The sequence below is a fragment of the Heteronotia binoei genome, chromosome 3 (genome assembly GCF_032191835.1).
Source record: "Heteronotia binoei isolate CCM8104 ecotype False Entrance Well chromosome 3, APGP_CSIRO_Hbin_v1, whole genome shotgun sequence".
Taxonomy (NCBI): domain Eukaryota; kingdom Metazoa; phylum Chordata; class Lepidosauria; order Squamata; family Gekkonidae; genus Heteronotia; species Heteronotia binoei.
The window spans coordinates 50,871,700-50,897,564 of record NC_083225.1 but is presented as its reverse complement, the minus strand read 5'-3'; the positions used below and the strand labels follow the sequence as shown (position 1 = coordinate 50,897,564).

At 41.1% G+C, this 25,865-nt stretch overlaps 1 protein-coding gene across 1 annotated transcript in view; it reads left to right on the top strand.

Moving 5' to 3' along the window:
* Positions 1-1,935: 1,935 nt before the first annotated feature.
* Positions 1,936-25,865, top strand: part of LOC132568198 (pinopsin-like) — a 32,995-nt gene continuing 9,065 nt past the window's right edge. Inside the window, exons 1-3 of the mRNA XM_060233778.1 lie at positions 1,936-2,632; positions 9,213-9,538; positions 18,427-18,660. Of these exons, the coding sequence (XP_060089761.1) occupies positions 2,308-2,632; positions 9,213-9,538; positions 18,427-18,660 (885 nt within the window). The 5' untranslated portion in view covers positions 1,936-2,307. The remainder of the gene's footprint in view (positions 2,633-9,212; positions 9,539-18,426; positions 18,661-25,865) is intronic.

The following is a 25,865-nucleotide window of genomic DNA, read 5'->3' as shown; positions in this document are numbered from 1 at the left end:
AGGGAACCTGAGAGAACCATATAGCTAGAGTAAACTAGCTGAGAAACAACTTATAGTAAGCAGGTGTTATTTTGTAGAAAAATAGGTGGTGGATCTGATCAGCATAACACATTAGCATATGTCGCCCCCCCACCAGCCAAAAGCAACCTGATGCAAGAAAGGAGAGCCTAGGGTGAGCAAGGCCTGCCAGCCCAAGCAGGACTTGTGGGCCCCCCACCCCCAGTCAGAAGGCCAGCAAGCCACCTGCCGCCCGAAATCACAGGAAATGAAGAAAGGGTAAGGTGGGCTTCTCCAGGGGATTAATGAGGGCTGCTGGGGTTGTGGCAAAGTTCCTGGTGGCCTGCTTTCCTAATCCAGGGATTGCTTCGCAGCTGCACCTACTATTCAATGGACAAGGTTGGTGGGGAGAAAGACGGGGAACCATTAGAAAGGTTCAGGAGCTGCACTCCTGTGAGCTCCTGCTGAACCTGAGACCTGTGCATTATTCATTATAAGAACATAAGAGAAGCTATGTTGGATCAGGCCAATGGCCCATCCAGTCCAACACTCTCTATCACACAGTGGCCAAAAAATTTATATATACACACACACACACACACACACACACACACTGTGGCTAATAGCCACTGATGGACCTCTGCTCCATATTTTTATCTAACCCCCTCTTGAAGCTGGCTATGCTTGTAGCCGCCGCCACCTCCTGTGGCAGTGAATTCCACATGCTAATCACCCTTTGGCTGAGAAGCTGAATGCATGTCTGAAAAGCTATGGGCCTATTTGTGTACACATAGCAATCATGTTTGCCCACTCAGAAGCATTTGGAAGCTTCATACTAGTTTGAAGACTACAAATGATAAATAAGACAGAATTATGAAAGCTGGTATTTTGCAGATGGGTGCCTTAAACTGAAGAAGAGATTAGGGGCAATATTAACAGCAAGAAAATTTGTTCAGAATAAGAGTTCAAGAGATTAACTTTTTACCTGAATATTAGGTGTTATCCAAGATGTATTTGGTTGGTTCTCTGAGATATAAATTATTAAGCAATTATAATTTGTATAAAGTGTGTGTGATTGCCTTATATCATATTAGGAAAACAAATAATTGAAAAACCAATAATTGAAAGTGTGTTGTTATGAAAATGGTAATATAACATATGGCAGCATTACGATCAAGCAAACTCATTTATAATCTAAATTTATTAATCCCTAGTTTTATCTTCAGATAGTCAGTACTTTGTTTTTGTTTTATGTTTTCTAACCCTTTGAAACACTTGTTACTTGTTTTGGGGGACAAAACTCTATGTAACATTGAGATCTGTGCATGAATCAGAGATCCAGTTTGGAATGGAGTTATGGTGCTGGGGAAGAGGAGGTATAACCTTTACTTTCTGATTAGAAATCAGTAATTTATTTACTACTTTTATATCCCACCTTTCTCCCCAATGGGGACTCAAAGTGGCCTACATCATTATCTTCTCCATCTTGTCCTTGCAACAAAAACCCTGTGAGGTAGTTTAGACTGGAAGTAACTGGCCCAGGCTTTCATAACGTTTTTTTCCTCTTTCAAACCTGGGTCTCCCAGATCAGAGTCTGATACTCTAACCACTAAGCCACCCTGCCTTGCTATTATCCCTGAAAAGGAAAGAAGACAGGCTATTTGTTTCTGTTACCATCCATGGTAATAGTGCAGAGGACAGAGAATGGTTGTTATTAGGAACACTCTGATTGTGACACAGATCTGTTACTCTAAAAACAACAAACACCTTTATTTCCCAGTACAATGTAGTTTGGCATTCAGTGTTTCCACATGTGGAAAGATATGAAAGGATAATATGTGTAATTATAGAAAAAAACTGGAAAAAATATAATTCCTTAGTATAAAAATTATGCCTTCATTATAATGCTTTCCCTCTTTTTCCTTACATGTAGAATGCAGGAACTGGCATGAAAGAGTAACTTGGCAACAGCACACCATTAGGAGAAGGTTTTTTGGATTTGGAGGAAGAAAAGAGTAACCATTTCTGCGCAATTTTGAAAGACACCATCTTCGATGTAATGCAGTCATCTTGTTATGGCATAATTAACATTAGTTTTCAGATTCTTGGCATCATCTGTTCAGCATTGTCAGTCAGTTGCAGAGTAAGTGATGTCATGTGATTTTGGGATTTGCAGCACAGTGAGTGTTTGTTTCTAACAGCTAGTCTGTCATGACTGGCATATGCTTAACCATTGCAAGATAGCCATCTTCAGACAGGGATAAACCTGAAAATGTGGTTCTTCATTATCATCTCACTGTGATATCAGAAATGAATGCCAGCTGGACATTCAACCTGAACACATCTACGAATGAGCCGGGAACTGGCCTTTCTAGAAGGGGGCACACCATTGTGGCAGTTTTTCTTGGGCTGATACTGGTTTTTGGCTTTTGGAACAACTTGATTGTCCTCGTTCTCTTCTGCAAGTTTAAAGCTCTCCGTAACTCTGTGAACATGCTGCTGCTTAACATCAGTCTTAGCGACATGCTGGTCTGTATCTCTGGCACCACCATCAGTTTTGCATCCAATATCTATGGCAAATGGCTTGGAGGGGAATATGGCTGTAGATGGTATGGCTTTGTCAATTCCTGTTTTGGTAAGAGTTCAGTGTTTTAAAATTTCACTGCTGTTGTAATACTGATGCTTCATTTAATGTTATAATACTCTGTGGAATTCTGTTTGTGAAGATGCTTGGTTCAATTAACAGGGCAATCCTAAGTAAATTTATACTGTCCCAAGTTGATTGAAGGCAGTGTGCTTAGGAGGACATAACTTTGGTTAGGATTGTGCTGTAAGCCTTGTCCTACTGATCTCCCCCCTCCCCTCCCTTATGAGCTTTGAATCTTGTAACTTTATCAGGCAAAAGTGCTATGGAATCATAGAGTTGGAAGGGGCTATACAGGCCATCTAGTCTAACCCCCTGCTCAATACAGGATCAGCCTAGAGCATCCCTGACAAGTGTTTGTCCAGTTGTTGTTTAAAGACTGCCAGTGACGGGGAGCATACCACCTCCCTAGGTATATATGTGGTTTGAACTAGATATATGCTAGCAGGCTCAGACCTGGGAGATGATTGTCCCCTCTACCTGAATTCCAGTTGTATGTTTGCCACACTATGAAGGAAGGGGGCTTAGGTCAGTGTGATGTAGAGGAACAGTCAAAACTAAATTCCGAGGAATATACAAAACTAAATTCATGGTGACTATTGAAACTATTTTAAATTATTTTTTTTTTTAAATTATGAGCCAAGCAGAAATGTGCTTTGCAGTTAAGGTGTTGGATGACCACTTCTCTGTGGCTTCACAGGTGACTGTACTTTATGTAATCCTTTTCTGTCAAGCAACAGGCCTTTTTGTCTAATCCATTAATATGTTTCTCCTAAATTTCATGTTGCTCCCTTTCGTTGTGCTGTGTGCCTTGATCTTACTATATTGTCTTTGATTAAAGTTTGGCAAACATCCAACTTCATGAGGTTGTTCTTTGCACTAATGACTTGGAGAGGATAATATTCTCTTAGCATCAAGCTTTAAGAGTTTCATTCACAGCTTGGTAAGGCACAGGGAAACCACATTTACTAAGTGCCAAAACCTATCTTCTCTTTATATATGATTAAGTCTTTAATGATATAAGAATTAATGCATATGTTTTAGAAATAAGCAAAGGAGCATCTAGGACCCTTTCTTCTTAAATAATGAGTTTCTTTAAGATGATACAATGGTATTGACTTAATTGTAATGACCTCTGTCCATTTTAAAAATCACTTCTCAAATACAAGGGAAAAAGCCAGAGAAACAGAAAATTTATTCTTTCCTCATGAAAGAGAGAGAAATGGAAATCATAGAATATCAAATCTTAGAATGTGTGAGAGAGGAGAAAGAAGAGAACTTAGATGTGTTTTTTTCATGGATTGAGAAAGTGTAGAGTGGTAAAACAGCAAAACTAATATCCCACTATGTTACTTAGAAATACAAGCTCAAGCAACCAAATTGTTTCTGCCAAACATGAAAAATTTGAGCATTTTCATTATATATTTCGACATTTTATGCTGGTTTTTGCTCAAAGGGATGCAAAGTAACTTACAGTAAAATAGTGAAATACAATTTAACAACCAGTTTAAACAAACAATGCAATTTAAACAGACCCCCCCTTCCAAGAAAGCACACCCATGCTGGACATAAAATATACCACTGGGCATAAAATATATATAATTATCATAAAATTGTAAAAATAATGTAAGCCTCATGTTGCCTTTAGAAAATGAAAGAAACGAAGAAACTTATAATGCCAGCTTAAGAAAGCAAAAATAAGTGGAAAAGGACGTATGCATTTCTAAAAGTAGTCATGGGGGAGGAGGAGTAGACCCTGAATTAAACTGGAACTGGGCGGATTAACTCTGTCCCATTCCTTTTTTTTGCTGTCAAATTGCAGCCAACTTATGATGACCCCATAGTAGGGTTCCCAAGTCCAACCCCAGAAATATCTGAGGACTTTGGGGGTGGAGCCAGGAGACACTGGGGTGTAGCTAGGGGGGAAACGGCGAGCTGCCCCATCTCGGAGCGGGCGACGCTGCTGCGCAGCTGACGCCTCTTCTCCGCTCACCGTGGCTGCTCCTCCGAGATGGGCTCAGCCTGAGCCCATCTTGGAGGAGCAGCCACGGCGAGTGGAGAAGAGGCGGCTGCGGCGCGGCGGCCTCTTCTCCGCTCACCGTGGCTGATCCTCCGAGATGGGCTCAGCCTGAGCCCATCTTGGAGGAGCAGCCAAGGTGAGCGGAGAAGAGGCGGCAGCGGTGCAGCGGCCTTGCCCGCTCTGCCTCTGGGGTGGAAGCGGAGGGGGGGGGTGGAGGCGGGCTGGGGGCATGGTGAGCCGCAAGTCCGGGTCCTAGAAGGGCCCGGATTCGTGGCTCGCCATGCTCCTGGCCTGCCTCGCCCTCCCCTGCGCTGCTGCCGCCTCTTGGTTGCTCCTCTGAGATGGGCTCAGCCTGGGCTCATCTCGGAGGAGCAGCTGCGGTGGGCGGGGAGGGGGCAGCAGCGGCGCAGCACGGCGGCCTCGCGGGCTCCGGGATGCGGCGGCTCGCCATGCTCCCTGGTGCCGTTTCCACCCCCTCCCCCCGCTTCCGTTTTTTGGGGGAGCGGGGGAAGAGGGTGGAAATCCTGGGGTCCCCCGCCAGGGCGGGAGGGTTGGGAAGCCTACCCCATAGAGTTTTCAAAGCAGCAGATGTTCAGGGGCAGTTTGCCATTGCCTGCCTCTGTATAGTGATCCTGGACTTCCTTGGTGGTCTGCCATCCAAGTACTAACCAGGGCTGACCCTGCTTAGCTTACAAGATCTGATAAGATCAGGCTGTCCTTCTGGGCTATCCCGTGTTGTGTTGCCAGATCTGTGTTGGAAAATATCTGAAGACTTTGGGAGTTGATCCAGGAGAGGGAGGGGTTTGGGGAGCAAAGGGGCCGCCTTAGCATGGGACAATGACATAGAGTCCACCCTTCAAACTTCTGTAGGGGACTTGATGCAGAGGGGGAATACAGTGCCCTCCTGATCAGAGGGATACCCTACTCTACTTAGTCCTTTGAGTAGGGTTGCCAATCCCCAGGTGGGGGCAGGGGATCCCCCGGTTTGGAGGCCCTCCCCCCGCTTCAGGGTCGTCAGAAAACGGGGGGAGGGGAGGGAAATGTCTGCTGGGAACTCTCTTATTCCCTATGGAGATTTATTCCCATAGAAAATCACGGAGAATTGATCCTCGGGTATCTGGGGCTCTGGGGGGGCTGTTATTTGGGGTAGAGGCACCAAATTTTCAGTATAGCATCTAGTGCCTCTCCCCAAAATACCCCCCAAGTTTCAAAAAGATTGGACCAGGGGGTCCAATTCTATGAGCCCCAAAAGAAGGTGCCCCTATCCTTCATTATTTCCTATGGAAGGAAGGAATTGAAAAGGTGTGCCGTCCCTTTAAATATGATGGCCAGAACTCCCTTTGGAGTTCAATTATGCTTGTCATAGCCTTGATCTTGGCTCCATCCCTAATGTCTCCTAGCTCCACCCCCAAAGTCTCCTGGCTCCTGCCCCAAAGTCCCCAGATATTTCTTGAATTGGACTTGGCAACCCTACCTTTAAGAGTTGCACCCTACTTAGTCTATTGAAATCAATGGTTTAGAAGGATGTATCTGTCTTTAGGTTTATTGTCTCTATAGTATCATGGGTTCTTAGGCATTGAAGAGGCGAGGTGGAAGTGATAACAAGCTCTTTATTGCGTACAGCATGGTAGGTGGCTGCACAAACAAGACCGGCGAACGGGGCCCGCGGGGCCAAGTATATACAATACTGTATATATTTCCCATGCTAGTGCATGATTGGGTCATTCAAACCAGCAAGGGCCTGTGACTGGAGCAGGGCAGTTAGGATTTGGATCCTACTGCCCATTGTTCCTCGGTCCCCAAGCTCAGTCCTTGAGGCTCCAATGAGCCAGGCAGGAACACCATATGGATTCCCATACTTAACAGTCTCTCTTTGGCATCTTTAAAGTAGAATCCTATACAGAATTACTTTAGTCTAAGCCTGTTGATTTCAGTGGGCTTGGAGTAATTCTACATAGGATTGCTCTGTTAACTTTATTAGTATAGATGGTGAAAGACTGTGTCTTCTAACCTGTCTTTATTCTTTTCTTTTGATTTAGAGGATTAGCCTTGTTGTGACATCAGTGTTTTCCAAAATAATATTAAATGATGCAGAACATTGCTGCAGATGAAACAGCCTTAAAGACTCATTTAATGTCTCGTGAATGAATAAATGAGAGCATTTCATGATTCATAGACAATTACATTATTAGATACAATTACATTATTAGATAATTTGTAATCTATAAATAACTTCTTAGTTATCCATTCCTTTTGTCTGTTTGTGATTAAAAACAACTCATTAACAGCCCCAGAGAAGATATTTGCTATCAGCTGAATAAAAATGTTGGTATTACTATTTCTGAACCCATTACTCTTACTTCCCAATTAATGAACTAACTAATTACCTGAGAGACTACTGGCAGATCCCTATCTACGTATATGAAATCAGCAGAGATGTTTAAACTTGGAGGTTGTTTAATGTGAGCAAGAAGGAACTGCAGATAAAACGGCCTCTTCTTGTTACAGCTTTTGTTGATAAATTCTTTATTTTCTTGGTTCTCGGCATATTGAATAGGTTTGGGTGAGGGTAGTATTCTATTAAAAACCAAAGATATAATGAGAATGTATGTAGTTGAACAAAGCATTGCATTTATCTAATGCTGGATCATATATATAAATATTTTGCAAATTATTTATATCCCACTTCTCCAGTAGGATCCCATATGTGGCTTTACTATACAAAACAAACAAAAATGCAACAGAAACAAGTAGGGTGGGAGGCTTCCAAGTGAAAAGTAGGTCATTCTCTTTATTTTGGGAGCACTTCATATTACTGATACACAGGTATTAGGCTCTTAGGTATGAGCATAGCGAGGTTGACATAGTGGCATTCAATATGAGTGACACTCTGTCTTCTAATACTGTTAACAGCAGCTGTTTTACAATCCTGCTGTGAATAAAAGAGAACATTGATTTTGGAATCATATATATTATAGATAATCTCCTGCAGGGAGAAGAATAGTGAGGTGCTGCTGAAACATAATAATAGGACATAAGCATGAAAATATTTTATTTTTCTCTGAAATGTAGATAGTCATACAGTACTTTCTGTCTGTAATCAGAAAATAGATTTCCTGTACCCTGAAGAATATAGACTGGATCACAATGTCCTCTAGTAGTATCTGTTGGTATATACTGGGTTAATTATATTATTTACTCCATGTCAGCAGTCCTCAGCCATCAGATGCAGGCATGCAAGGAACCACTTCCATTGGCTGTCTGTCCCAAAACTTCTAAACTGAAGCTCTTCCTTCCTAGAACATTCTGTTTTTAGATACCAAGGCTAAGCAATGATGTGAAAAGATTGTAGTAGTTTTTAATCCTCCCAGTAATAATATATAGGAGATATTGTCTTAGTGGTCCCCAGACTTTTTCAGCCTGTGGGCACCTTTGGAATTCTGACTCAGGGTGGTGGGCAAAACCACAAAGTGGCTGCCACAGGAGGCAGAGCCAACCACAAAATATCAGAGAGTGAGATTATTCATAACTCTGTTAATAACACTTCAACACTTTAGGCAGAAGCTCTACTTAGAGGATGTCTTTTAAAATGAACATATTGTTTAAAATATTTTCTTGCATAAATGTTTTTCTTTCATATACATATCTTTAGTCATGCAGTGAAGATCCATGTGCTGTGGCAACTGCTGCTTGAAAGCAATGTTTTTTAAAAAAAAATCTGCTCAACCAGTTAGATCTCCAGCAGCCAACCAGAAGCCCTTTGGGGCAAAAGCCCCCACCTGGTCCCATCAATGTTCTAAAAAACACTTGGTGGGCACCAGGAAAGGGATCGATGGGTGCCATTTTGTCCACTGGCACTATGTTGGGGACCCTTCTTCCAAGTCATAATGAAAGAATAACAACAATCACCATGATTTTATTTGTTTGGATATTTATATCCCAGTATTCTCCCCAGTAAGACCCAAAGCAGCTTACAATATGAAAAATACAGTGGAACCAATCAAATAGGATAAAAGAGGAAAAGGTTTTTGAATGCAGAGAAGATCCCTCTCCCAGCTCCACTAGAAGATGTTGTTCTAGGCTGTAACCCTCAGTTGGCCTTTAGACTGAGACCCCTTTGGCTTACCCTCAAGGGCTCATCCCTCTGGGCATGTCCGGGATTTAAATACTTGTACAAGAAGAGAAACAATGTCAGTCAGAGTTTACTCAGTTAACCAGCTAGCAACATCTTTCTCAATTCCTCCCCTGCCAGGGATTGCAATGTAATTCTATATATAGTCCCAAATAGAAATTATTTCCCTTGTGACAGATTCTAGCACTTTTGCAGATGTTGCTTGAATGAGAATAGTTCCCAGGTTATCAAAAGCTTTAGAAGGAAATTAGGCAAAACAGAAATGAATACACTGTTTTGTGCTGGCAATTAATTCAGAGATTGATTAATCTGTTCCTTGACATTTTAATCATGCATCAAGTGGTATTTAGCTTTCTATACTGTGTGAAATATATGCAGACTTTCTCTCTGGTTTTTTAAATTGTTGTTGCCTGTTGCAGGTATCGTGTCCCTGATTTCGTTGGCCATTCTGTCTTATGAACGTTACAGCACACTCACACTCAGCAGTAAACGTGGCTCTGATTATCGGAAGGTCCTGCTAGGAGTTGGTGGTTCCTGGTTCTATTCTCTGATTTGGACTGTACCGCCTCTCTTTGGCTGGAGCAGCTACGGGACTGAGGGAGCAGGCACCAGCTGTTCAGTCCGGTGGAGCTCTGAATCACTAGAGTCAGTATCCTATATCATCTGCCTTTTCTTATTCTGCTTGGTAATCCCGATAATGGTCATGATATACAGTTATGGACGCCTCTTTTATGCTGTCAAACAAGTAAGTGGTGCCACAAGCTAATTGCATGTCACAACTGATTTGAAATACTTTGTTTCAACAGTACGTATGTATACTACTGTGTATACAGTATACACGACCTGAGTTTGATCCCAGCAGAAGCTGGGTTCAGGTAGCTGGCTCGAGGTTGACTCATCCTTCCATCCTTAGTAAAATGAGTACCCAGCTTGCTGGGGGGAAAGTGTCGATGACTGGGGAAGACAAACCACCCTGTAAAAAGTCTGCCGTGAAAATGTTGTGAAAGCAACGTCATTCCAGAGTCGGAAACGATTGGTGCTTGCACAGGGGACTACCTTTACCTTTACACTTGGGAATGACTTAATGGTCCCTAATTGTCAGTGCAATCCTAAGAATACTTTTCTGGGAGTAAACCCTACTGAATAGATCTTCGTAGAATTCATAGTAGACCTATTTAGGATTGCTTTTTGTATTTGTAAGACTTCTCTCTCTCTCTCTCGGCTTGGCTTCGCGAACGAAGATTTAAGAAGGGTGCAATAGTCCACGTTTGGTGCAGGCTCGCTGGTGGCTGACAAGACCAATGTGGGACAGGCAGGTCCGGCCACAGCGGCTGCAGGGAAAAGTCTGATTTAGGGTTGGTCCTGTAGCAGTGCGATTCTTCCTCAATCTCCTTTTGTCCTCAAGACCAGCTATGCGTGTGTTCTCAAACGAAGAGACAGCCTGGTGGATGGTGTGCCTCCATGCTTTGCGATCTGAGGCTAGGTCAGACCACTGGTGATGGTTGATGTGACAGGTGCTAAGGGATTTCTTCAAGGAGTCCTTGTACCTCTTCTTTGGTGCCCCTCTATTTCGATGGCCGGTGGAGAGTTCGCCATACAGGGCAATCTTGGGAAGGCGGTGGTTTTCCATCCTAGAAATATGCCCTGCCCAGCGCAGCTGCGTCTTCAACAGCAGTGCCTCGATGCTGGTAACCTCTGCCCGCTTGAGGACTTCAGTGTTGGTCACAAAGTCACTCCAGTGGATGTTGAGGATGGTGCGAAGGCAGCGCTGATGAAAGCGCTCAAGGAGTCGCAGGTGATGACGGTATAAAACCCACGATTCGGAGCCATAGATGAGGGTTGTCATCACAACCGCTTTGTAAACATTGATCTTTGTGCCTTTTTTCAGATGCTTGTTGCTCCACACTCTTTTGTGCAGTCGGCCAAATGCACGGTTTGCCTTTGCCAGCCTGTTGTCAATCTCCTTGTCGATCTTGGCATTGAAAATTCACAGCTTGCCTTTCCAAGTTTGTTCAAAAGTGTCTAACAAATAGCCAATTAAACTTACATTAAACTACAGTATCCTTCTGGAATGACAGGCAGAGATGAATATTGGTGACAAGGCTCTGGGGACTTTATTCCTGTCTGGCTGATTGTGCCAGAAGGTGGCCCTTGAGAACTTGTGCTGCAGAATCCCTCTAAAGTTTGCCTTGTCCTTGGCATTTAACATTTTCATGAACTCCCGGGAAAAAGGGTTGTCCATGGATATGGAGTAAAGCATCATCCACATGCAGATGACACACAGCTGTGCTTCTCCTTTTCAGGAACCTCTGTGAGGCATAAGATGGCGTGTTTATACATGCTAAATAATACAGTTTCAATCCACTGCAGCCACCATTTACAAGTGGATTTTGCTATTTCATACAGTAAAATCTAGTTGCAAAGTGGATTGAAAGTGCATTATTTAGTCTGTGTGGAAGCTCTGTGACTGGGTGTTGGTATTTATAGTGTTCTAGATAAAGGCCAATAAACTTAAGTTGAGACGGGGGTGCTGCTGTTAGAGAATAATAATAGAATTCCATCAATTTGTCATAAGAAAACTGGTGAAGCAATTGCTTGTTTGATCGGAGATGTTGAAAGTTTTCATCATGTGCCTGTCAGAATAAGTGATGATAACTTCGGAAAGATTTCATTGGAGACTCTCTGAATTGTATGGCTATTACATATTGGAAGTTATGTAGGTTTTTAAGAAGAAATAGGTTTGGATGTGGATAATATGGAGGGGAATATGAGTGGGAATCTTTGTCTAAGGGCCATGTTGATCACAGCTCTGGTCAGATTCTTAGAGGCGGAGAACAGGTGTGAAACAGGTGTGAGCTGCTGTCAGAAGCTGACTGCCTGAGTCTTGGACATGGCGGGTACAAGTAGTCACTGCCCAACCCTCAAATGGCTGTCACCATGAGAGGGTGGAGCCAAGTCCTTAACAGGTTGGGAATGAATGGTGGTGGCAGTAGGATCCCACTGATTTTCTGCTTTGCCCCCCTACATTGGATGAGTGTGTGTGTGTGTGGTTGCCTCTTCAGCACAGGTCATGGGGCAGTTGCCCCTGTTGCCCATTGACTAAGACCACCCCAGCAGCTTCCTAATATATAAAATTATTGAGGGCTCCAGTGCAAGAGATAGCAATTGGATAGACTGAATTTAGGTTTGCCAATCTGCAATTGGGGATAGGGGATTCCCCCCACTTCAGGGTTATCAGAAAGTAGGGAGGGGTTTGAATATCCACTGGGCATTCCATTATATCCTATGGAGACTGGTCCCCATAGGGTATAATTGAGAATTGATCTGTGGTTAACTGGGGCTCTGGGGGCTGATGTTTTTTAAATTAGAGGCACCAAATTTTCAGCACAGCATCTGGTGCCTCTCCTCAAACCCCCCCCCCTCAACAGTTTCAAAAAGATTGGACCAGGGGTCCAATGCTATGGACCCCCAAAGAAAGTGCCCCCATCTTCCAATGGAAGAAAGGCATTAAAAAGGAACACAATCCTTTAAAATTTGATAGCCAGAACTCCCTTTGGAGTTCAGTTGTACTTGTCACAACCTTGCTCTTGGCTCCACTCCCGAAGTCTCTTGGCTCTACTCTAAAGTCCACAGGTATTTTCAGAGTTGGACCTGGCAACCCTAACTGAATTCCTGAAGTCAGGACTGTTCAAGAGTCTTGTAGATGCTTACCTTACGCATATGAAGATACTTACGTACTTTGGTTATGTAGACTTAAGCAACTATACTTCTTCATGTCTTTTTCTCAAGGGAAACTGAATTTCTTTCATGATCTAATTTGTGTCCCAAGCAAAGATTAGCAGGAAAGTTAGGATTACTGAATCTGTGAAAGAATGTCTCCTTAATGTAATAACTATATTAATTTGGATTATATTCTGTTGGTTACCCATGATATTCATGAAAGGGAACTGAAAGATTATTTTAAAATGAATACTTTTTTTGTGTGTGCTTATCTTTGCCATATGGGATGTCTAATTGATTTCAGTTTTGTATAGCTTTAGGAAAAACAGTACCAAATAACATCAGTTGTTCTGGATCAGGATTTTTGTATGTAGAATTAAACAGATTAGCATAATCAGTAGAGCATAGAAGGTGCTGGATCACTAGAACAGCAATCGCAGAAGCTTAAAGATTGTATGATTACATTTTATGTGTATTTGAAATGAATTCAATCTAAAGCCTCTCACCAGCTACTTTATTTTCTATTTGCATTGCAATTAACCTCTCAGAAAAATCACTCTATTTGAAAAAGTTGTTTTAAAAGTAAAAGACCAGATCAATACTGCTTGAGCCCTGATATTAAGTTGGCTTTATAAGGTCTCAGAGAAAAAAAGAAACCACCGCATTTTATTTTTCACGTTTTGATGTCATCCCTTCAAGCCTCTGTCCTTCTGCTAATGTGAGAAGCATAATCAATATACCTGATTCTCACATGTATTGTTACTTAAATGCAAAGACTGGGGCATAGATAGACAAGACAGAAGTTAACTCCCACCAATATAATAAAAGAAGTACCTTTAGATTCAAGGAACAGATGTTTTCAGAGGCTGTTGCTAGGCAACAGATGTACAAGGAATGATTGTTTTAATAAATTTGAAAACTTTCATAAACCTTCACATAGCCAGATCAAAACTTAAGTCATCTGGCCTTTCAAATCCCAATAAATATAATGCATTTGTTTTTTCCAACCCTAATACCCTGGCATTTTGTCAGACCACTACCCACAATTTTCATTTATATATTTGAAAACTGTGTGCTATCACATTATTTGTTTTGTTAAGTAAAAGCTTGATATTGTGCTAGAACATGGGGAATTACTAAGGTTGAGAACCCCAGGTGGGGAAAATTCTTGGACATTTGGAGATGCAGACTGGGAAGGACTGGATCTACATGTTTTTTGAGGGGGGGCAAAATTACAAAATGATGCCCCCTTATGGGCCATAAAATATAATGGACTCCATACCCAATTTGGTGCCCCCCTCCATCTGCGCCTGGGGCAAGCACCCCCCCTCTGCCCCCCCTAGATCTGGCCCTGGGTACGGCACCATAGAATCTGTCCTTCAGTGCAGTCATTTTCTTCAGGGGAACTGATCCAAAATAAGGTCTCAGAGAAATTAGCTAATTTCCAGAGGATTCCTATAGGGGCCGGGGAGGCGGGGAACTGTTGCCTGAATATCCTTAAGGATTAAAAATTTACCCAGTAAAGACTCACATGGTATAAAAAGTGATCCACGGCTGTGTGGTCAGATGACAGGTTTCATTTCTGTATTTCTTCCGGAAATCACTCCCTTTACCGCCTCCCTTTCCCATTCATTTCATAGGGAAGTTTTCCCTTTTTCTCTTCCCATAGATGTTTTCTGCCAGAGCAATATTATGAAGTGACTTGGAGTAAAGTTCTGGGACGGAATCCTGGTTGTAAGTATGGGAGCCTGAATAGGGGCTATTTCCAGTGCTGTCCCACCTCAAGAAATGTCAGAAAGGGTCATTTTTCTTGAATTTGTCATTCTAAAAACTATCTTCCTGGGGGCTTCGAATCCTGATGGGATTTGGGTGCTGAAATGAGCAAGTGGTGATACAAGACCCAGGCACAAATATTTGGTTATTTGCACATCACTAACTGACTAAAAACAAAAAGGCATGAAAACAAAATGGAAGGCTCAGACTTCCCAAACAGCTTGAGATCACAATGGAGAGTTCAGACATCTGGAAATGTGGGATGAAACCAGGTGCCTCTGTAAGACAGGACATTCCCCAATGTCAAAACCCCCTGAATCAGAGAGCAGTGACAACAGGGGCAAATGACTTTGGGATGGGATACAGATGTCACTGTCTTAATGTGCATTTTAAATCTGCAGGGCAGCAGCAATGACATCTGATTAAACAGCTTTGTCTGACTGCACCCTAATAATTCCAAGATGAAATTTTGGTATCTGAGAATCCGCTAGAATCAGAATGAGACTGCTTTTGTTCATCATTTAGGATTTGTTATGGACCTGACTCCTACTCTGCAGCATTTGTAGACTAGGAAACATATGAATTCTAAGGACTGGGGGAAAGATCTTCAAGAAAGACAGCACCTCATTGTACCACAAATTTCCCACAGAAATGCTTTTGTGTCTATACTAAATAGTATCTGTCTAAATAGTATAGATTTTTCAAACTATTTGAGTTGGATCCTGATAATTTTTTTAAAAAATCACAAACACATTTCCCTTTTTTGCCATTTTTGTTGCTTGGAGACCTGTAGTTTTCCCTTCTTCTGTCAGACAGAATCTAGGGATGGCTTGCTAGAGGCAAGATACATCTATGAAAGCCCCTGTTCCCCATAGAGGGAAAGTTGAATCCAGATGTATAAGGAAAGATTGTAAAATTTATGTGTTTTAGATGTGACATACCTTGCCTAATCCCATTTGACAACCAGGGTCTTCCTGGAATGAGAAAACTATAAAGAACATCAGTGTTTTCTGAGAATGGCTGGATGAATGTGTTATGACAGGGCCTTCAACACAGGGACATCACAGCACTTTATGTCTCCCTGGGGAGGCATGTAACGAGTTTATTTGTGGGAGAAATTGATTTTTCTGTTTTGCTTTTAAGGCTAATGAAATGTTCTGGGTGGATCTAAAGGGAATTGCACCTTTGCAATTCAGTCTTGCAAGTTGTAGTCCTGAGGGGACCTGTGATGCTGTTTGTAACTTGCTCCTCACTCTTGAACAGTGATGAGCAATTCAGAAGTTAAAATGAAACCTGTTTGAAGCCAGTTGTCCTCTCTGCCCCTTAGTTTCTAGATCTTCAAACTTAACTACTACTCATTCATTTCTATTGGCAAGGATCGATTCTGAAAGTCACAAAGTGATCTCGTCACCACAACCATGTTCAGAAGTCTGCACATAAGTAAACAAAGCCCTTTGATGATCACTGCTTCCATCAGCCTAGAAAGCCAACACATTTATAATTATAGTGCAACTGTAAATTATTGTGGTAACCTATTGTGGTTACCTAAAAAAATTGATTTTTTAAAGAAGCAATATCCTTATCTTTCTTATGATTAATGAAGGGCAGGTGCTTTTGTGCCGTATAGATTAGTTCAGAAAGAACCACAATCAAGGCTCTTGTCAAACTGCCTTTGTATTCCATTTTAGTAACTGTTTGCTAATGGATTTTTTTGGTAATTTCAGACAGAGCTGTTTTAGTACCTGGAGAGCGTGTGTGTGCAAGAGAATCTGAGAATAAAAAGTAAAAAGGTAAAGGTAGTCCCCTGTGCAAGCACCAGACATTTTCGACTCTGGGGTGACATTGCTTTCAATACTGAGTTGGAAATACAAGATAAATTTTGATTTAAGTACATAAAAGGAAAATATAACCCACCCACTCCTTCACCCAAATGAAACTTTCCTGCTTCCAATGAACTCCATCTAGCTGCTGTCAAAGCTAGGTGAAATATGAAACAAAGAAAGTTCAACTGAGACGTATATCAGGAACAGAATGCAAATGAATTTCCAAACTAAAATACCAGATTCATTAACTTCTCAGTAGTGCAACAAACAAGATAAATCAACTCTGATTTTTTTACAAAATAATAACATGCATTTTTTAAAAAATACAGTTTTTCCAGGTATTGTGTAGAAAAGAGAACATTGAAAAGAAAAAAATAGAAAAGAAAAAAAATTAATGGTCATCTTGCATACTTAGATAATAAAATTTCAGGAATATTAGAAAGGTTTGAGATCTTGAAGAGGAATTGTGGGTGGGAAAATGGGAAGTTCCCCCCCTGATAATGCATATTTTGAAATGTGTCTTCCTGTGCTGCATGGGGATTTGGCAGGGGTTGGGGAATTGAAATTGGGGGATTCGCATCACAACATATATTCTGCAACTTGAATTTCATATACATATAATAATATAGCCGTAATATGCTTTCTTCCATTTTAAGCTTAAAGGATGCTAGGAGGATGATTTTGATTAATTAGAATAATAGCAAGCACTTTTTTTCCAGTCCTAATTAATCTGTTTCCTCCGGTAATCTAAGCTCCCATGTGGTTAGAGCCCTTAAAAGTGTCATAGCATCCCAAGATGGTATGTGGAAGGAAATTTAAGCTGGGGGATGCATGACACATCCTTGATCTCCCTCTCCATCATCCTAGAAGCTGTCGGATGCTAAGTTTGGCTGATTTCTCCATCCTTTTTGCTTCTCCTTTAAGTGATGCTCAGCTATCCTTAATATCCTGTGATTCTGGAAGGCAATTAATATGTTTTCTGTGCTTGGTATTGGGTTTGGGAGTGTTTATTTTTCTTTTGTTAAATTTGTTTTTTATAGACCTGGGAACTTGCTCCACTTGGAAAAGTGCATAAACCCCAGTTTTTCTGTGGGACTTTTACTGTCCTACTTCTAGACACAGTACCATTAAATTTGGTATTAACATTTAAGTTGAGCCTCTAGACACGAGACCATTAACTTTTTGTGTTAGAATAAAAGAGTATTCAGAAATCTGGTTTAACAACAATTTTCAACAGTGCATTTGGTTCTCATACCATGTATACATTAGGTACAGGACTAACAGTATATGTTGAGAGTCGTAATCACATGTCAGGAACAGGACTTACAGTATATATTGGGGTTTCTTTGGGATTAAAAACCCTGTGTCACATTTTCAGCAGATTTTAGACATGGAAACGTGTCTTTCCCAAATAGTTTCTGAAGTTGCAGGCTTGTTTAGATTAACCAATGCCAAAATTTGTTTTAGAATATAGTTTTAAGATTTATCACTATTATGGAAGATCCACCAGTAGACAGCATATTAAATTCCACATCATTAGAATAATGATTGATTTCTATATTTTTTTGGTTTTAGCTGTTGCAATTAAAAGCCATAATAGTTTTGTGTGAAAAGTAAGTTATGTGCTGTGTTTGTAGATAGATGGAGGAAAGGGAAAAGCTGTTATCAGGTGTTTTTCAGACAATGGAGGAGAAAGGAATTGAGGTATTTTTGAGACTATATTGTGGCACAAGCCACAGATACTTTTGGTGCTGTGTATGTATGGGAATGGACCAAAAAAAAAAATCTGAACGATTCCTCCTGATGAAGCTGCACGGAAAACACGTAGAGGTTGTACAATGATTAAAGATTCTGTTTCTCTCTCTGCACCAGTTTGTTTCTTCATCTTCATTTTGCCTTGGTGAGGCCTCCTTTTCTTCTCACTGTCAGACCCACCAATTGATTTTGATTGGCACTGAAAAATTTAAAGCATCATCCTGAATACAGGTTACATAAAATCTGATAAAGAGAGTTTTGAATCTCAAAAGCTCATACCCAAAAAACAGATTGGCCTTTAAGGCGCTACTGGACTTGAATCTAGCTGTAAAATTGATTAAAACTCCTGGCATTTAAACAGCCTAAATCTGTGCAGGATTGCGGTTGGGCCTTCACTGAATACATTACGATGCCTCTTCTTTTACATATGATGTTTTCCTTGACCCTTTTAAAAATTAATGTTACATGGAGACAGAATTTAAAACAAATAATTTGAGTATTAAGGATGTTCTAATAAAATATGTGACTTACTACTAGTAAAATGTTATGTGATTTTTATCAGGTTGGGAAAATCCAGAAGACTTCGGCTCGTAAACGAGAATTTCATGTGCTCTTCATGGTGATTACTACTGTCATCTGTTATCTGATTTGTTGGATGCCTTATGGAGTTATAGCGCTGCTTGCAACATTTGGTAGGCCAGGATCACTGACTCCAGTAGCAACTATCATACCTTCCATCTTGGCAAAGTGCAGCACTGTATATAATCCAATCATCTACATACTTATGAATAAACAGGTGAGAACCATTATCAGTTTTGCTACTGTCAACCTTTCCCCCTCAATCTTTTCAAATTCGCCTCCTTATTAACAGCCTATGTCTCACATGGCTTCCCTCCATGGAGGTCTGTTACCCAAAGAGGCAGTCTCCTAATTAATTGGGGAAATAAGCGCAAGAGGTGGGTAACTGAGATCACCAATATTTACAGGGATTTTTCCCTTAGAGCACTCTCAAAATAAACCAATCAAGTGTTCAACTGGAAAGGGTTTTATTGAAATAGGAATTAAGGGGCAAAACACGTACATTCTTAAAAAACACAAGTTAGCTAAGAGAAATATCTGATAGAATCCAACCCACTCACTGTTTATATTAAATAGAGAATGATATGTTCCCGCAATACCCACTCCCCACTAGCTCTCCATAAAATGGTGTCACCTTGGCTTTGTTCCTAAGGATTTTTTGGCATATGAAGATAAGCAACCAAGTAATAGACCTTCAATCAATCTGCAGGGAAAAAATGTTGTGTCAGTTTTTACCTTTATACTCACAGAACTCTTTGATTTGTATGGCTGTGATATTACAGTTCTTCAATCTGCATGTCATGATTTGCATTTTAAATTGTTGCATAGTTTATTATTTATTCTGTGCCTGGTTCTGGTAAATACCACAAAAAGTTTGCAAAGATAAGAAGCAGCATTGTTGTACCTGACAGAAATACATTCATTCTTCCTTTTCAGACTACATTTGACATGATGTTGCTATTTTTGCCTCTTGCACCTACAGCGCAGGAACAGTTCATAGTGGAGGGACCAGACTATATGATGTAAAGCTGTGCTGTGTAAGAGCCTGTTCACATGACTGTCTCTCCTTTTTGCAAATCTAACTTTGAAGTTCTGTTCAATTCACTGAGAATTTCTTCTTTTTAAAAGACTTGTTTGAGCATACTCACAACTAAAACAATAAAACCATGCAGCCATTTAAAAAACAAACCTTTGAAAACAAGTCAGAGTATAAAAACAACCCCTAAAAAAGAGGCCCAGACATTTAAAAAAACCCAAAGCATTAAAAATAGGCCAAATCATTAAAAAAACAAATCAAGACATAAAAACAAAATCATTAACCCAGAAGACTGTCCTCAGGCAGGCCATAAAAACAATTTTAAAAGACCAATTCTTTAGGTAAAGCCTGGGTAAAAGATCTAGCCTGGTGCCTGAAAGAGAGTAAGGTAAGGCACCAGGCAAGCCTCAAGGGGAAAGGCATTCTGCAGACAAGGAGCCAGCACTGAAATGTCCTCTGTCCAGTCATCACCCATTTCATCACTGCAGTTGGGGACACAAAGAACAGGGCCTGTGAGGATGATGGTCTGGGAATTCCTGACCATATCACTAGAGAGCCAGCATGGTGTAGTGGTTGAAGTGTCAGGCCAGGATCTGGAAAACTCAGGTTTGAATCCCCACTCTGCCATGGGAACTTGCTGAGTGACCTTGGACCAGTCACTTCCTAACCTAACAGGGTCGTTGTGGGGATAAAATGGAGGAGAGAAGAATGATGAGTCCCCACTGGGAAGAAAGGCAAGGTACAAATCAATAGTAATAAATGTACCATCAACTCAAACTATATGGGTATATAGTTGGCACAAAAGCTAGGATAAAAAGATCAAATACTTTTATTAAGAAGTAGCGATTTGCAGTTGTCAATTATTTATTCTTTCATACCATTTTAAATTAATTTTTAATGTATATGTATGTTTTTCATTTTTGTTACCCATTCCTGTAAGCTTTGTTCTTGTAATGGAACTGAAGATAATTGACACTGTTAGCTTAAAAAGGTTTAAACTTTCTACATTATTGCAGTTAGGGTAAAGGTTTAGATGGAAAGGCACTCAGTGCAAATGTCTCCATGGATATGATGCACAGATTTCTGCAGATGACCCAGCTAGGGGATAATTGACACTTTTGAGGGTGGGGGAGACCACTGGATCATTTATACACCCCATTCTCAAACTCCACATGGTGACCGGGTCTTCTGCACATATGCTTGGATCAACCAGAGATTTCCACAGGTGGAAGATATTTCTGTCCCCTCCTCTCCTCCCACTCCTTCGGTGCTCCAAAAAATCCCAGCAACGTTGTTTCTTGGGAAAGGCGAGTGCTTAGGAACAGCATGGGATGGGGGAGTGAAGCTGAGTAAAACCCCAGTAGTTCTGCAGACACTTAGTTCAGATCTTCAGCAGCCCAATGATCAATGTCAGTGCCTCCTATTTCAGCATATTGGGGTTAACTGGTATAGTTAGTCCAGTACCCACTGGTTAGCAGAGTGCTTTAAATAAAGCTACAAATGCAGCAGTCTCTCTTCACCAGGTTACTCAGCTTACAAGATGCAAGTTTAAAAGAGAAATACTTCTCTTTATTTTAGACATATACTTCAGATAGAAAAGAGGAGAGACAGGATAGAGTACTAACTTACTAGCTAAGGGATGGAAGTAAATGGCAAGAGGGTCATCTGCTTCATGGTTCCAAGGGAGAACAGCATGTCATCCCCCTTGCAATGTTCCCTCTAAGCTGCAGAGTCTTGTGAGCAAAAATTCTGCTTTGTGAGCTACTGGTATTAAAGCTGTGAGCTGCTGGCATTAAAGTTGTGAACTACTGCATAAATTAGTGTGCTCTGAGGTCATCCTTCCTGAGCCAAGACTAAACTGTGTGAGCTGGAGGCTAAAAATCTGTGAGCTAGCTCACGTTAACTCAGCTTAGAGGGAACACTGCTCCCTTGGTGTGTGCAGGGAGAAGGGGAAGCTTCGTCTGAGAGAGTGAAAGGAAGGAAGTTGTCCCTGAGAGTATAGTCTACATTTCAAAGGAGATAGTGGCCGAAGAGTAAATATCGAAAAGAAAGGTCAGTATGCATATCTAGCTATCTGTTCTCTCTTGCCATGAAGTCTGGAGGTTTAGGCAGGGGACAAACACCTTTGCTTCCAACACAGTAAACATCAACTTCAGTTAGTTCATCTTCTGCTGTGATGGGGGGAGCTGTTTTGGTGTTGCTGAGTGGGTTGAACCAAGTGGTTGGCCTTTGCAGTGCTCACTTGCAGAGCTGAAGGAGTAATTACTTTGGGTTGCTCCTAGACCAGTCCATCCCGCCATTGCAGCGTTATAGGAACTGCTGGGTTGATTGCCCACTTCCTGCTGGGAGGAATGATAGGGAAGCAGTGACTGTAACTCTGTTTTGTGCCTTTGAGATGTAGGGATTGGATTTAGCAGATACCCAATTTCATTCTGTCAACTTTATGCTGTCTCAGTATTTACCCTCATCATGCCTGGACTCTGTTGCTGGACTGAATGGTCTGGGCATGGGCATCCGATCCAGACATGGAATACATGACAGACCCTCATTTATTCTAGAAGAGGATGGAACATTCCTAGTCATATTTTTATGCATATCCCTCTAACCACTGAGTGTATGCTATATTTGAATCACAGACGTTGATGGATCATTAGCGGATGGATGAACGACCCGAGGGATGTAGCCGAGATTGACATTTACTGATGACATTCATGAATCTGCAGGTATCTATGAATGTAGAAAAGACATTAGCAAAAATTTTGCTCATATGGTTAAGGCAAATCCCTACTGCATTACCAACTTAAAATCTGCTAGTAATGGGAAAGAACAGATTGAAGCACAAAGAGGCTTCACACTGCCACCTGGTGTTTAAATCCATGAGGAAATTTTGCTACATTTCAAAGGTCAGAATGCCTATCTAGCTATCTGTTCTCTCTTGCCATGAAATCTGGAGGTTTAAGCAGGGGACAAACACCTTTGCTTCCAACACAGTAAACATCAACTTCAGTTAGTTCATCTTCTGCTGTGATTGGGGGATGTAGGCCACTCAGTTGCAAATGAAAAGGATACCAGAGAGGGATGCTGACACCTGTAAGGGAAATGCCTGGGGATTTGAGGGAGGTACCTGTGAAGGGTGTATTTGGAGGGTAGGGAGCTCAGTGGGGATGGGATGCATCCTCCAAGGTTGCCGTTTTCTCCAGGGGGAACTGATCTTTGTAGTCTGGAGGTAAGTTAGAATTCCAGGCAACATCTAGGTCCTACCTGGAAGTCCAGAACGCCTAGAGTATCACAGTGAGAGACTAAACCTAAGCAAAAACTGTGAAATAATTAACGAAAAAACTCAGTACACAACTTAATAATCTTATTACAAAATTTTAAAGACAAACTTATTAACTAAACTGCACTTACTTAAAGATATATAACACAAGAAATCATAATATCAAAAATACATCCTAATTACAATCAAGTGACAATAAACAATTCTATCAAAAATTCAATTATTTCATTTATTCAAGTCCTTTTAATGACGTCAATTTCCAACTTCTTAAAAACTCACGACAATTCGCCCTTTCTAACGGGTTGGATTAAAATGCTGGTGCTCCAGATATAGTTCCACAGGGAAAGTTTCTATATTTTCAAAATGCTCTTTCAATCATGCCAAGTTTCAGGCTTCCAATATTCATACAAGAACTTTCCAAATGTGAAGCTGAAGTGGGTATACAGCAAGCCTCTGACAGGAACGCGCCTTTACTTCTGTTTCTGGGAAAAACCCTTCCTCAGAGAGGCATATCCCACTGTATGTGTCTTATCATCTATCACTTGCGCACAGCACTCAAGCACAGAGGAAATTTCCGTGCTTGAGTGCAGTTTAGAGAAGCCATTTTGGATCAGGCCAATGGCCAACACAGTCCAACACTCTGTGTCACACAGTGGCCAAAAATGCTACGGAATGCTGTGGCTAGAATGTAGATTGGAGTGGGTCGGGATAATATCACTCTTGTTCCATCTACGCTGGCTTCCTAAGAGCAGTGGGGAATGAAAAGAAATACAAATAGAAGCTATGAAATCAATCGTTCCTTTTTTTCAAAAGCTATATAGGCCATGAAACCTTGTGACTTAAACAGGAATCCAGTGGCACTCATGATTCCTTTTACAGCAATGAGCCCACATGGCTACTACCCCCAGGCAACTTGAAGATCCAGGCAATGGCCTTGAAGACATAATTGCTTTAAGTGGGATGACTTTTTATATGGGATGATTAAAAATTACAATTGCCAGAGGCAGTTGATTGACATTTATTGACATATATATGTATATAGCCATTCTGGATGTTTCTACAGGTTTGCTTACATTTTGAGTTGGTATGAAGGGACAAAGGAGGAAGGGAAGGCTTGCTAATCTGGAGGCAGCAAGATACTTCAAGTGTCCACATATATAGGAATACTATCCCCTTCCCATGCTTAAACATTAAATGCAAGAATATTCTGTTGAGAAGGAAAGAAATAACCAGTTTTTCCACATTACCAAACACTTCAGAGTTTCATAATGTGGAAAAACTGGTTTTTCCCCATTTCAACAGAATATTCTTGCATTTAATGTAGCATTTAATATTGCATTTAATATAGCATGACTAAAGGAAAATTCTATGTCCAGAAGCAGCAAACTGGAATATCTGTGCTAAGAGGCACCATTAGAGTGAGGCCTTGGCTTCTATGCCCTATTTGTTGGGCAGCTGGACGGCTGCTAAGTGGATCAGTATGCTGGCCATCAGGAACAACTGGTCTGATCCAGCAGGCTCTCCTTATATCTTTTTGTAACGAATTTTGTTTTGTCTTGGCACGTATTTTCATGGGAAGTGTGGGCTACACATATTTTAAAAAAAGAGATGGTGATATTGGTAGAGCAGCACACCTTGTTAAGATGCCCTCATTATTGCCTTCTGACCCCTAAAGAGTATGTGTGTGTGTGGGACACACATCTCTCTCCAAACAGCTCAGTGAATCCTCTCCCTTATCAACCAGAGAATCAAAACAACATGTGCATTAGCTACCAAGGGGTCAGAGATGAGAGGGAAATTGCCCTATAGCCATAAGGACTCAGGCTCTTTCCTGTCAATGGAGATATTTTTACAGCATGCAGGTTTGTGTTTAGTATTGCAAATCAATGTTTTTACTATTGACATATGTATTGATGTTATAACAGAACAGATGTGCCTCACTGCACAAATACAGGATGCCTCTGAAGCGGCGATGGGCAGAAGCTGATCTTACAGTGGTGCTAGTGTTTAAATGCAGAACCATCCATCCCTATGCTTCATTACTGTCCAAATAATTCAGCGACTTCTTGTAGATTCATAACCAAGTTGCTATATAGTAAAGTGAAATATAGTATATAGTAGCTATATAGTAGCAAACAACTAATGGCCAATTTGGAATTTAGCAGCTTTCTGGATGTGTTTTCAGAATTATATTAATGAAGGAATACATATCGAAATAGTTTTGTTAGGCCTGCAACTGCAAATGGTTTTAAGGGTAAAGAGCTGTGAGCAGGAGCTGGCAGGAAAAGTAATCTTCTTCTGCTCATAGCTGTTTCCTGGAAAATCAAAGTGGCTATCATTCAGAAACACTCCAAGGAACCAACGTTATGTTGGAATCGATCCAGAGAGAATTTCTATGCTCAACACTTTATGGAGCTGTAAGATGCAGCCTGGATAGAAATGATTAATGATTCATAATGGGCTCTAATAGAATTTTCAATTAGTCTAGCCCTAGGCCATTTTTTATTAATCTATCAAGGGGATAAATTTGATGTTTTTAGTTAGCAATAGGCACAAACTGGTTAATGAGCCAAAATTCAGCATGAACATGGCCCGGTTTTGAGCTCCCAAAGCAGTTATTTCCCTGAACATTTAACAGACTTTTGTCCATTTGGGTCATTTAAACAGCTGAGAAGCATGGGTCCACAGCTGACCTGTTAGGTTTTACTGGCTCACAGCCACGGGTGGAATTCTAGCAGGAGTTCCTTTGCATATTAGGCCACACACCCCAAAAAAGAGCCTTGTAAGCTCTTGGAGAATTGGCTACATCAGGGATGTGGGCCTAATATGCAAAGGACCTCCTGCTAGAATTCCACCCCTGGCTGTGAGCCATTTTACCTTGTGATTTTGCTTCCCCCACTTCCAAGTGAGATGGAACTGCTTCTATCCTGAATCAGTGCCTTATTGTTCAGGTCAAGCTGGATAGGTCAGAATACCTGAAACAAAGTCCAACTGTTCTAAATAGAAGTGACACTGCTTAGTGGAGAAATCACTTAAAAATCACTTCCTTCTCTGTTCTGCATTGACAAAAACAGTTAGTAGAAGCAGGAGAAGGAAGTGATTTGCATAT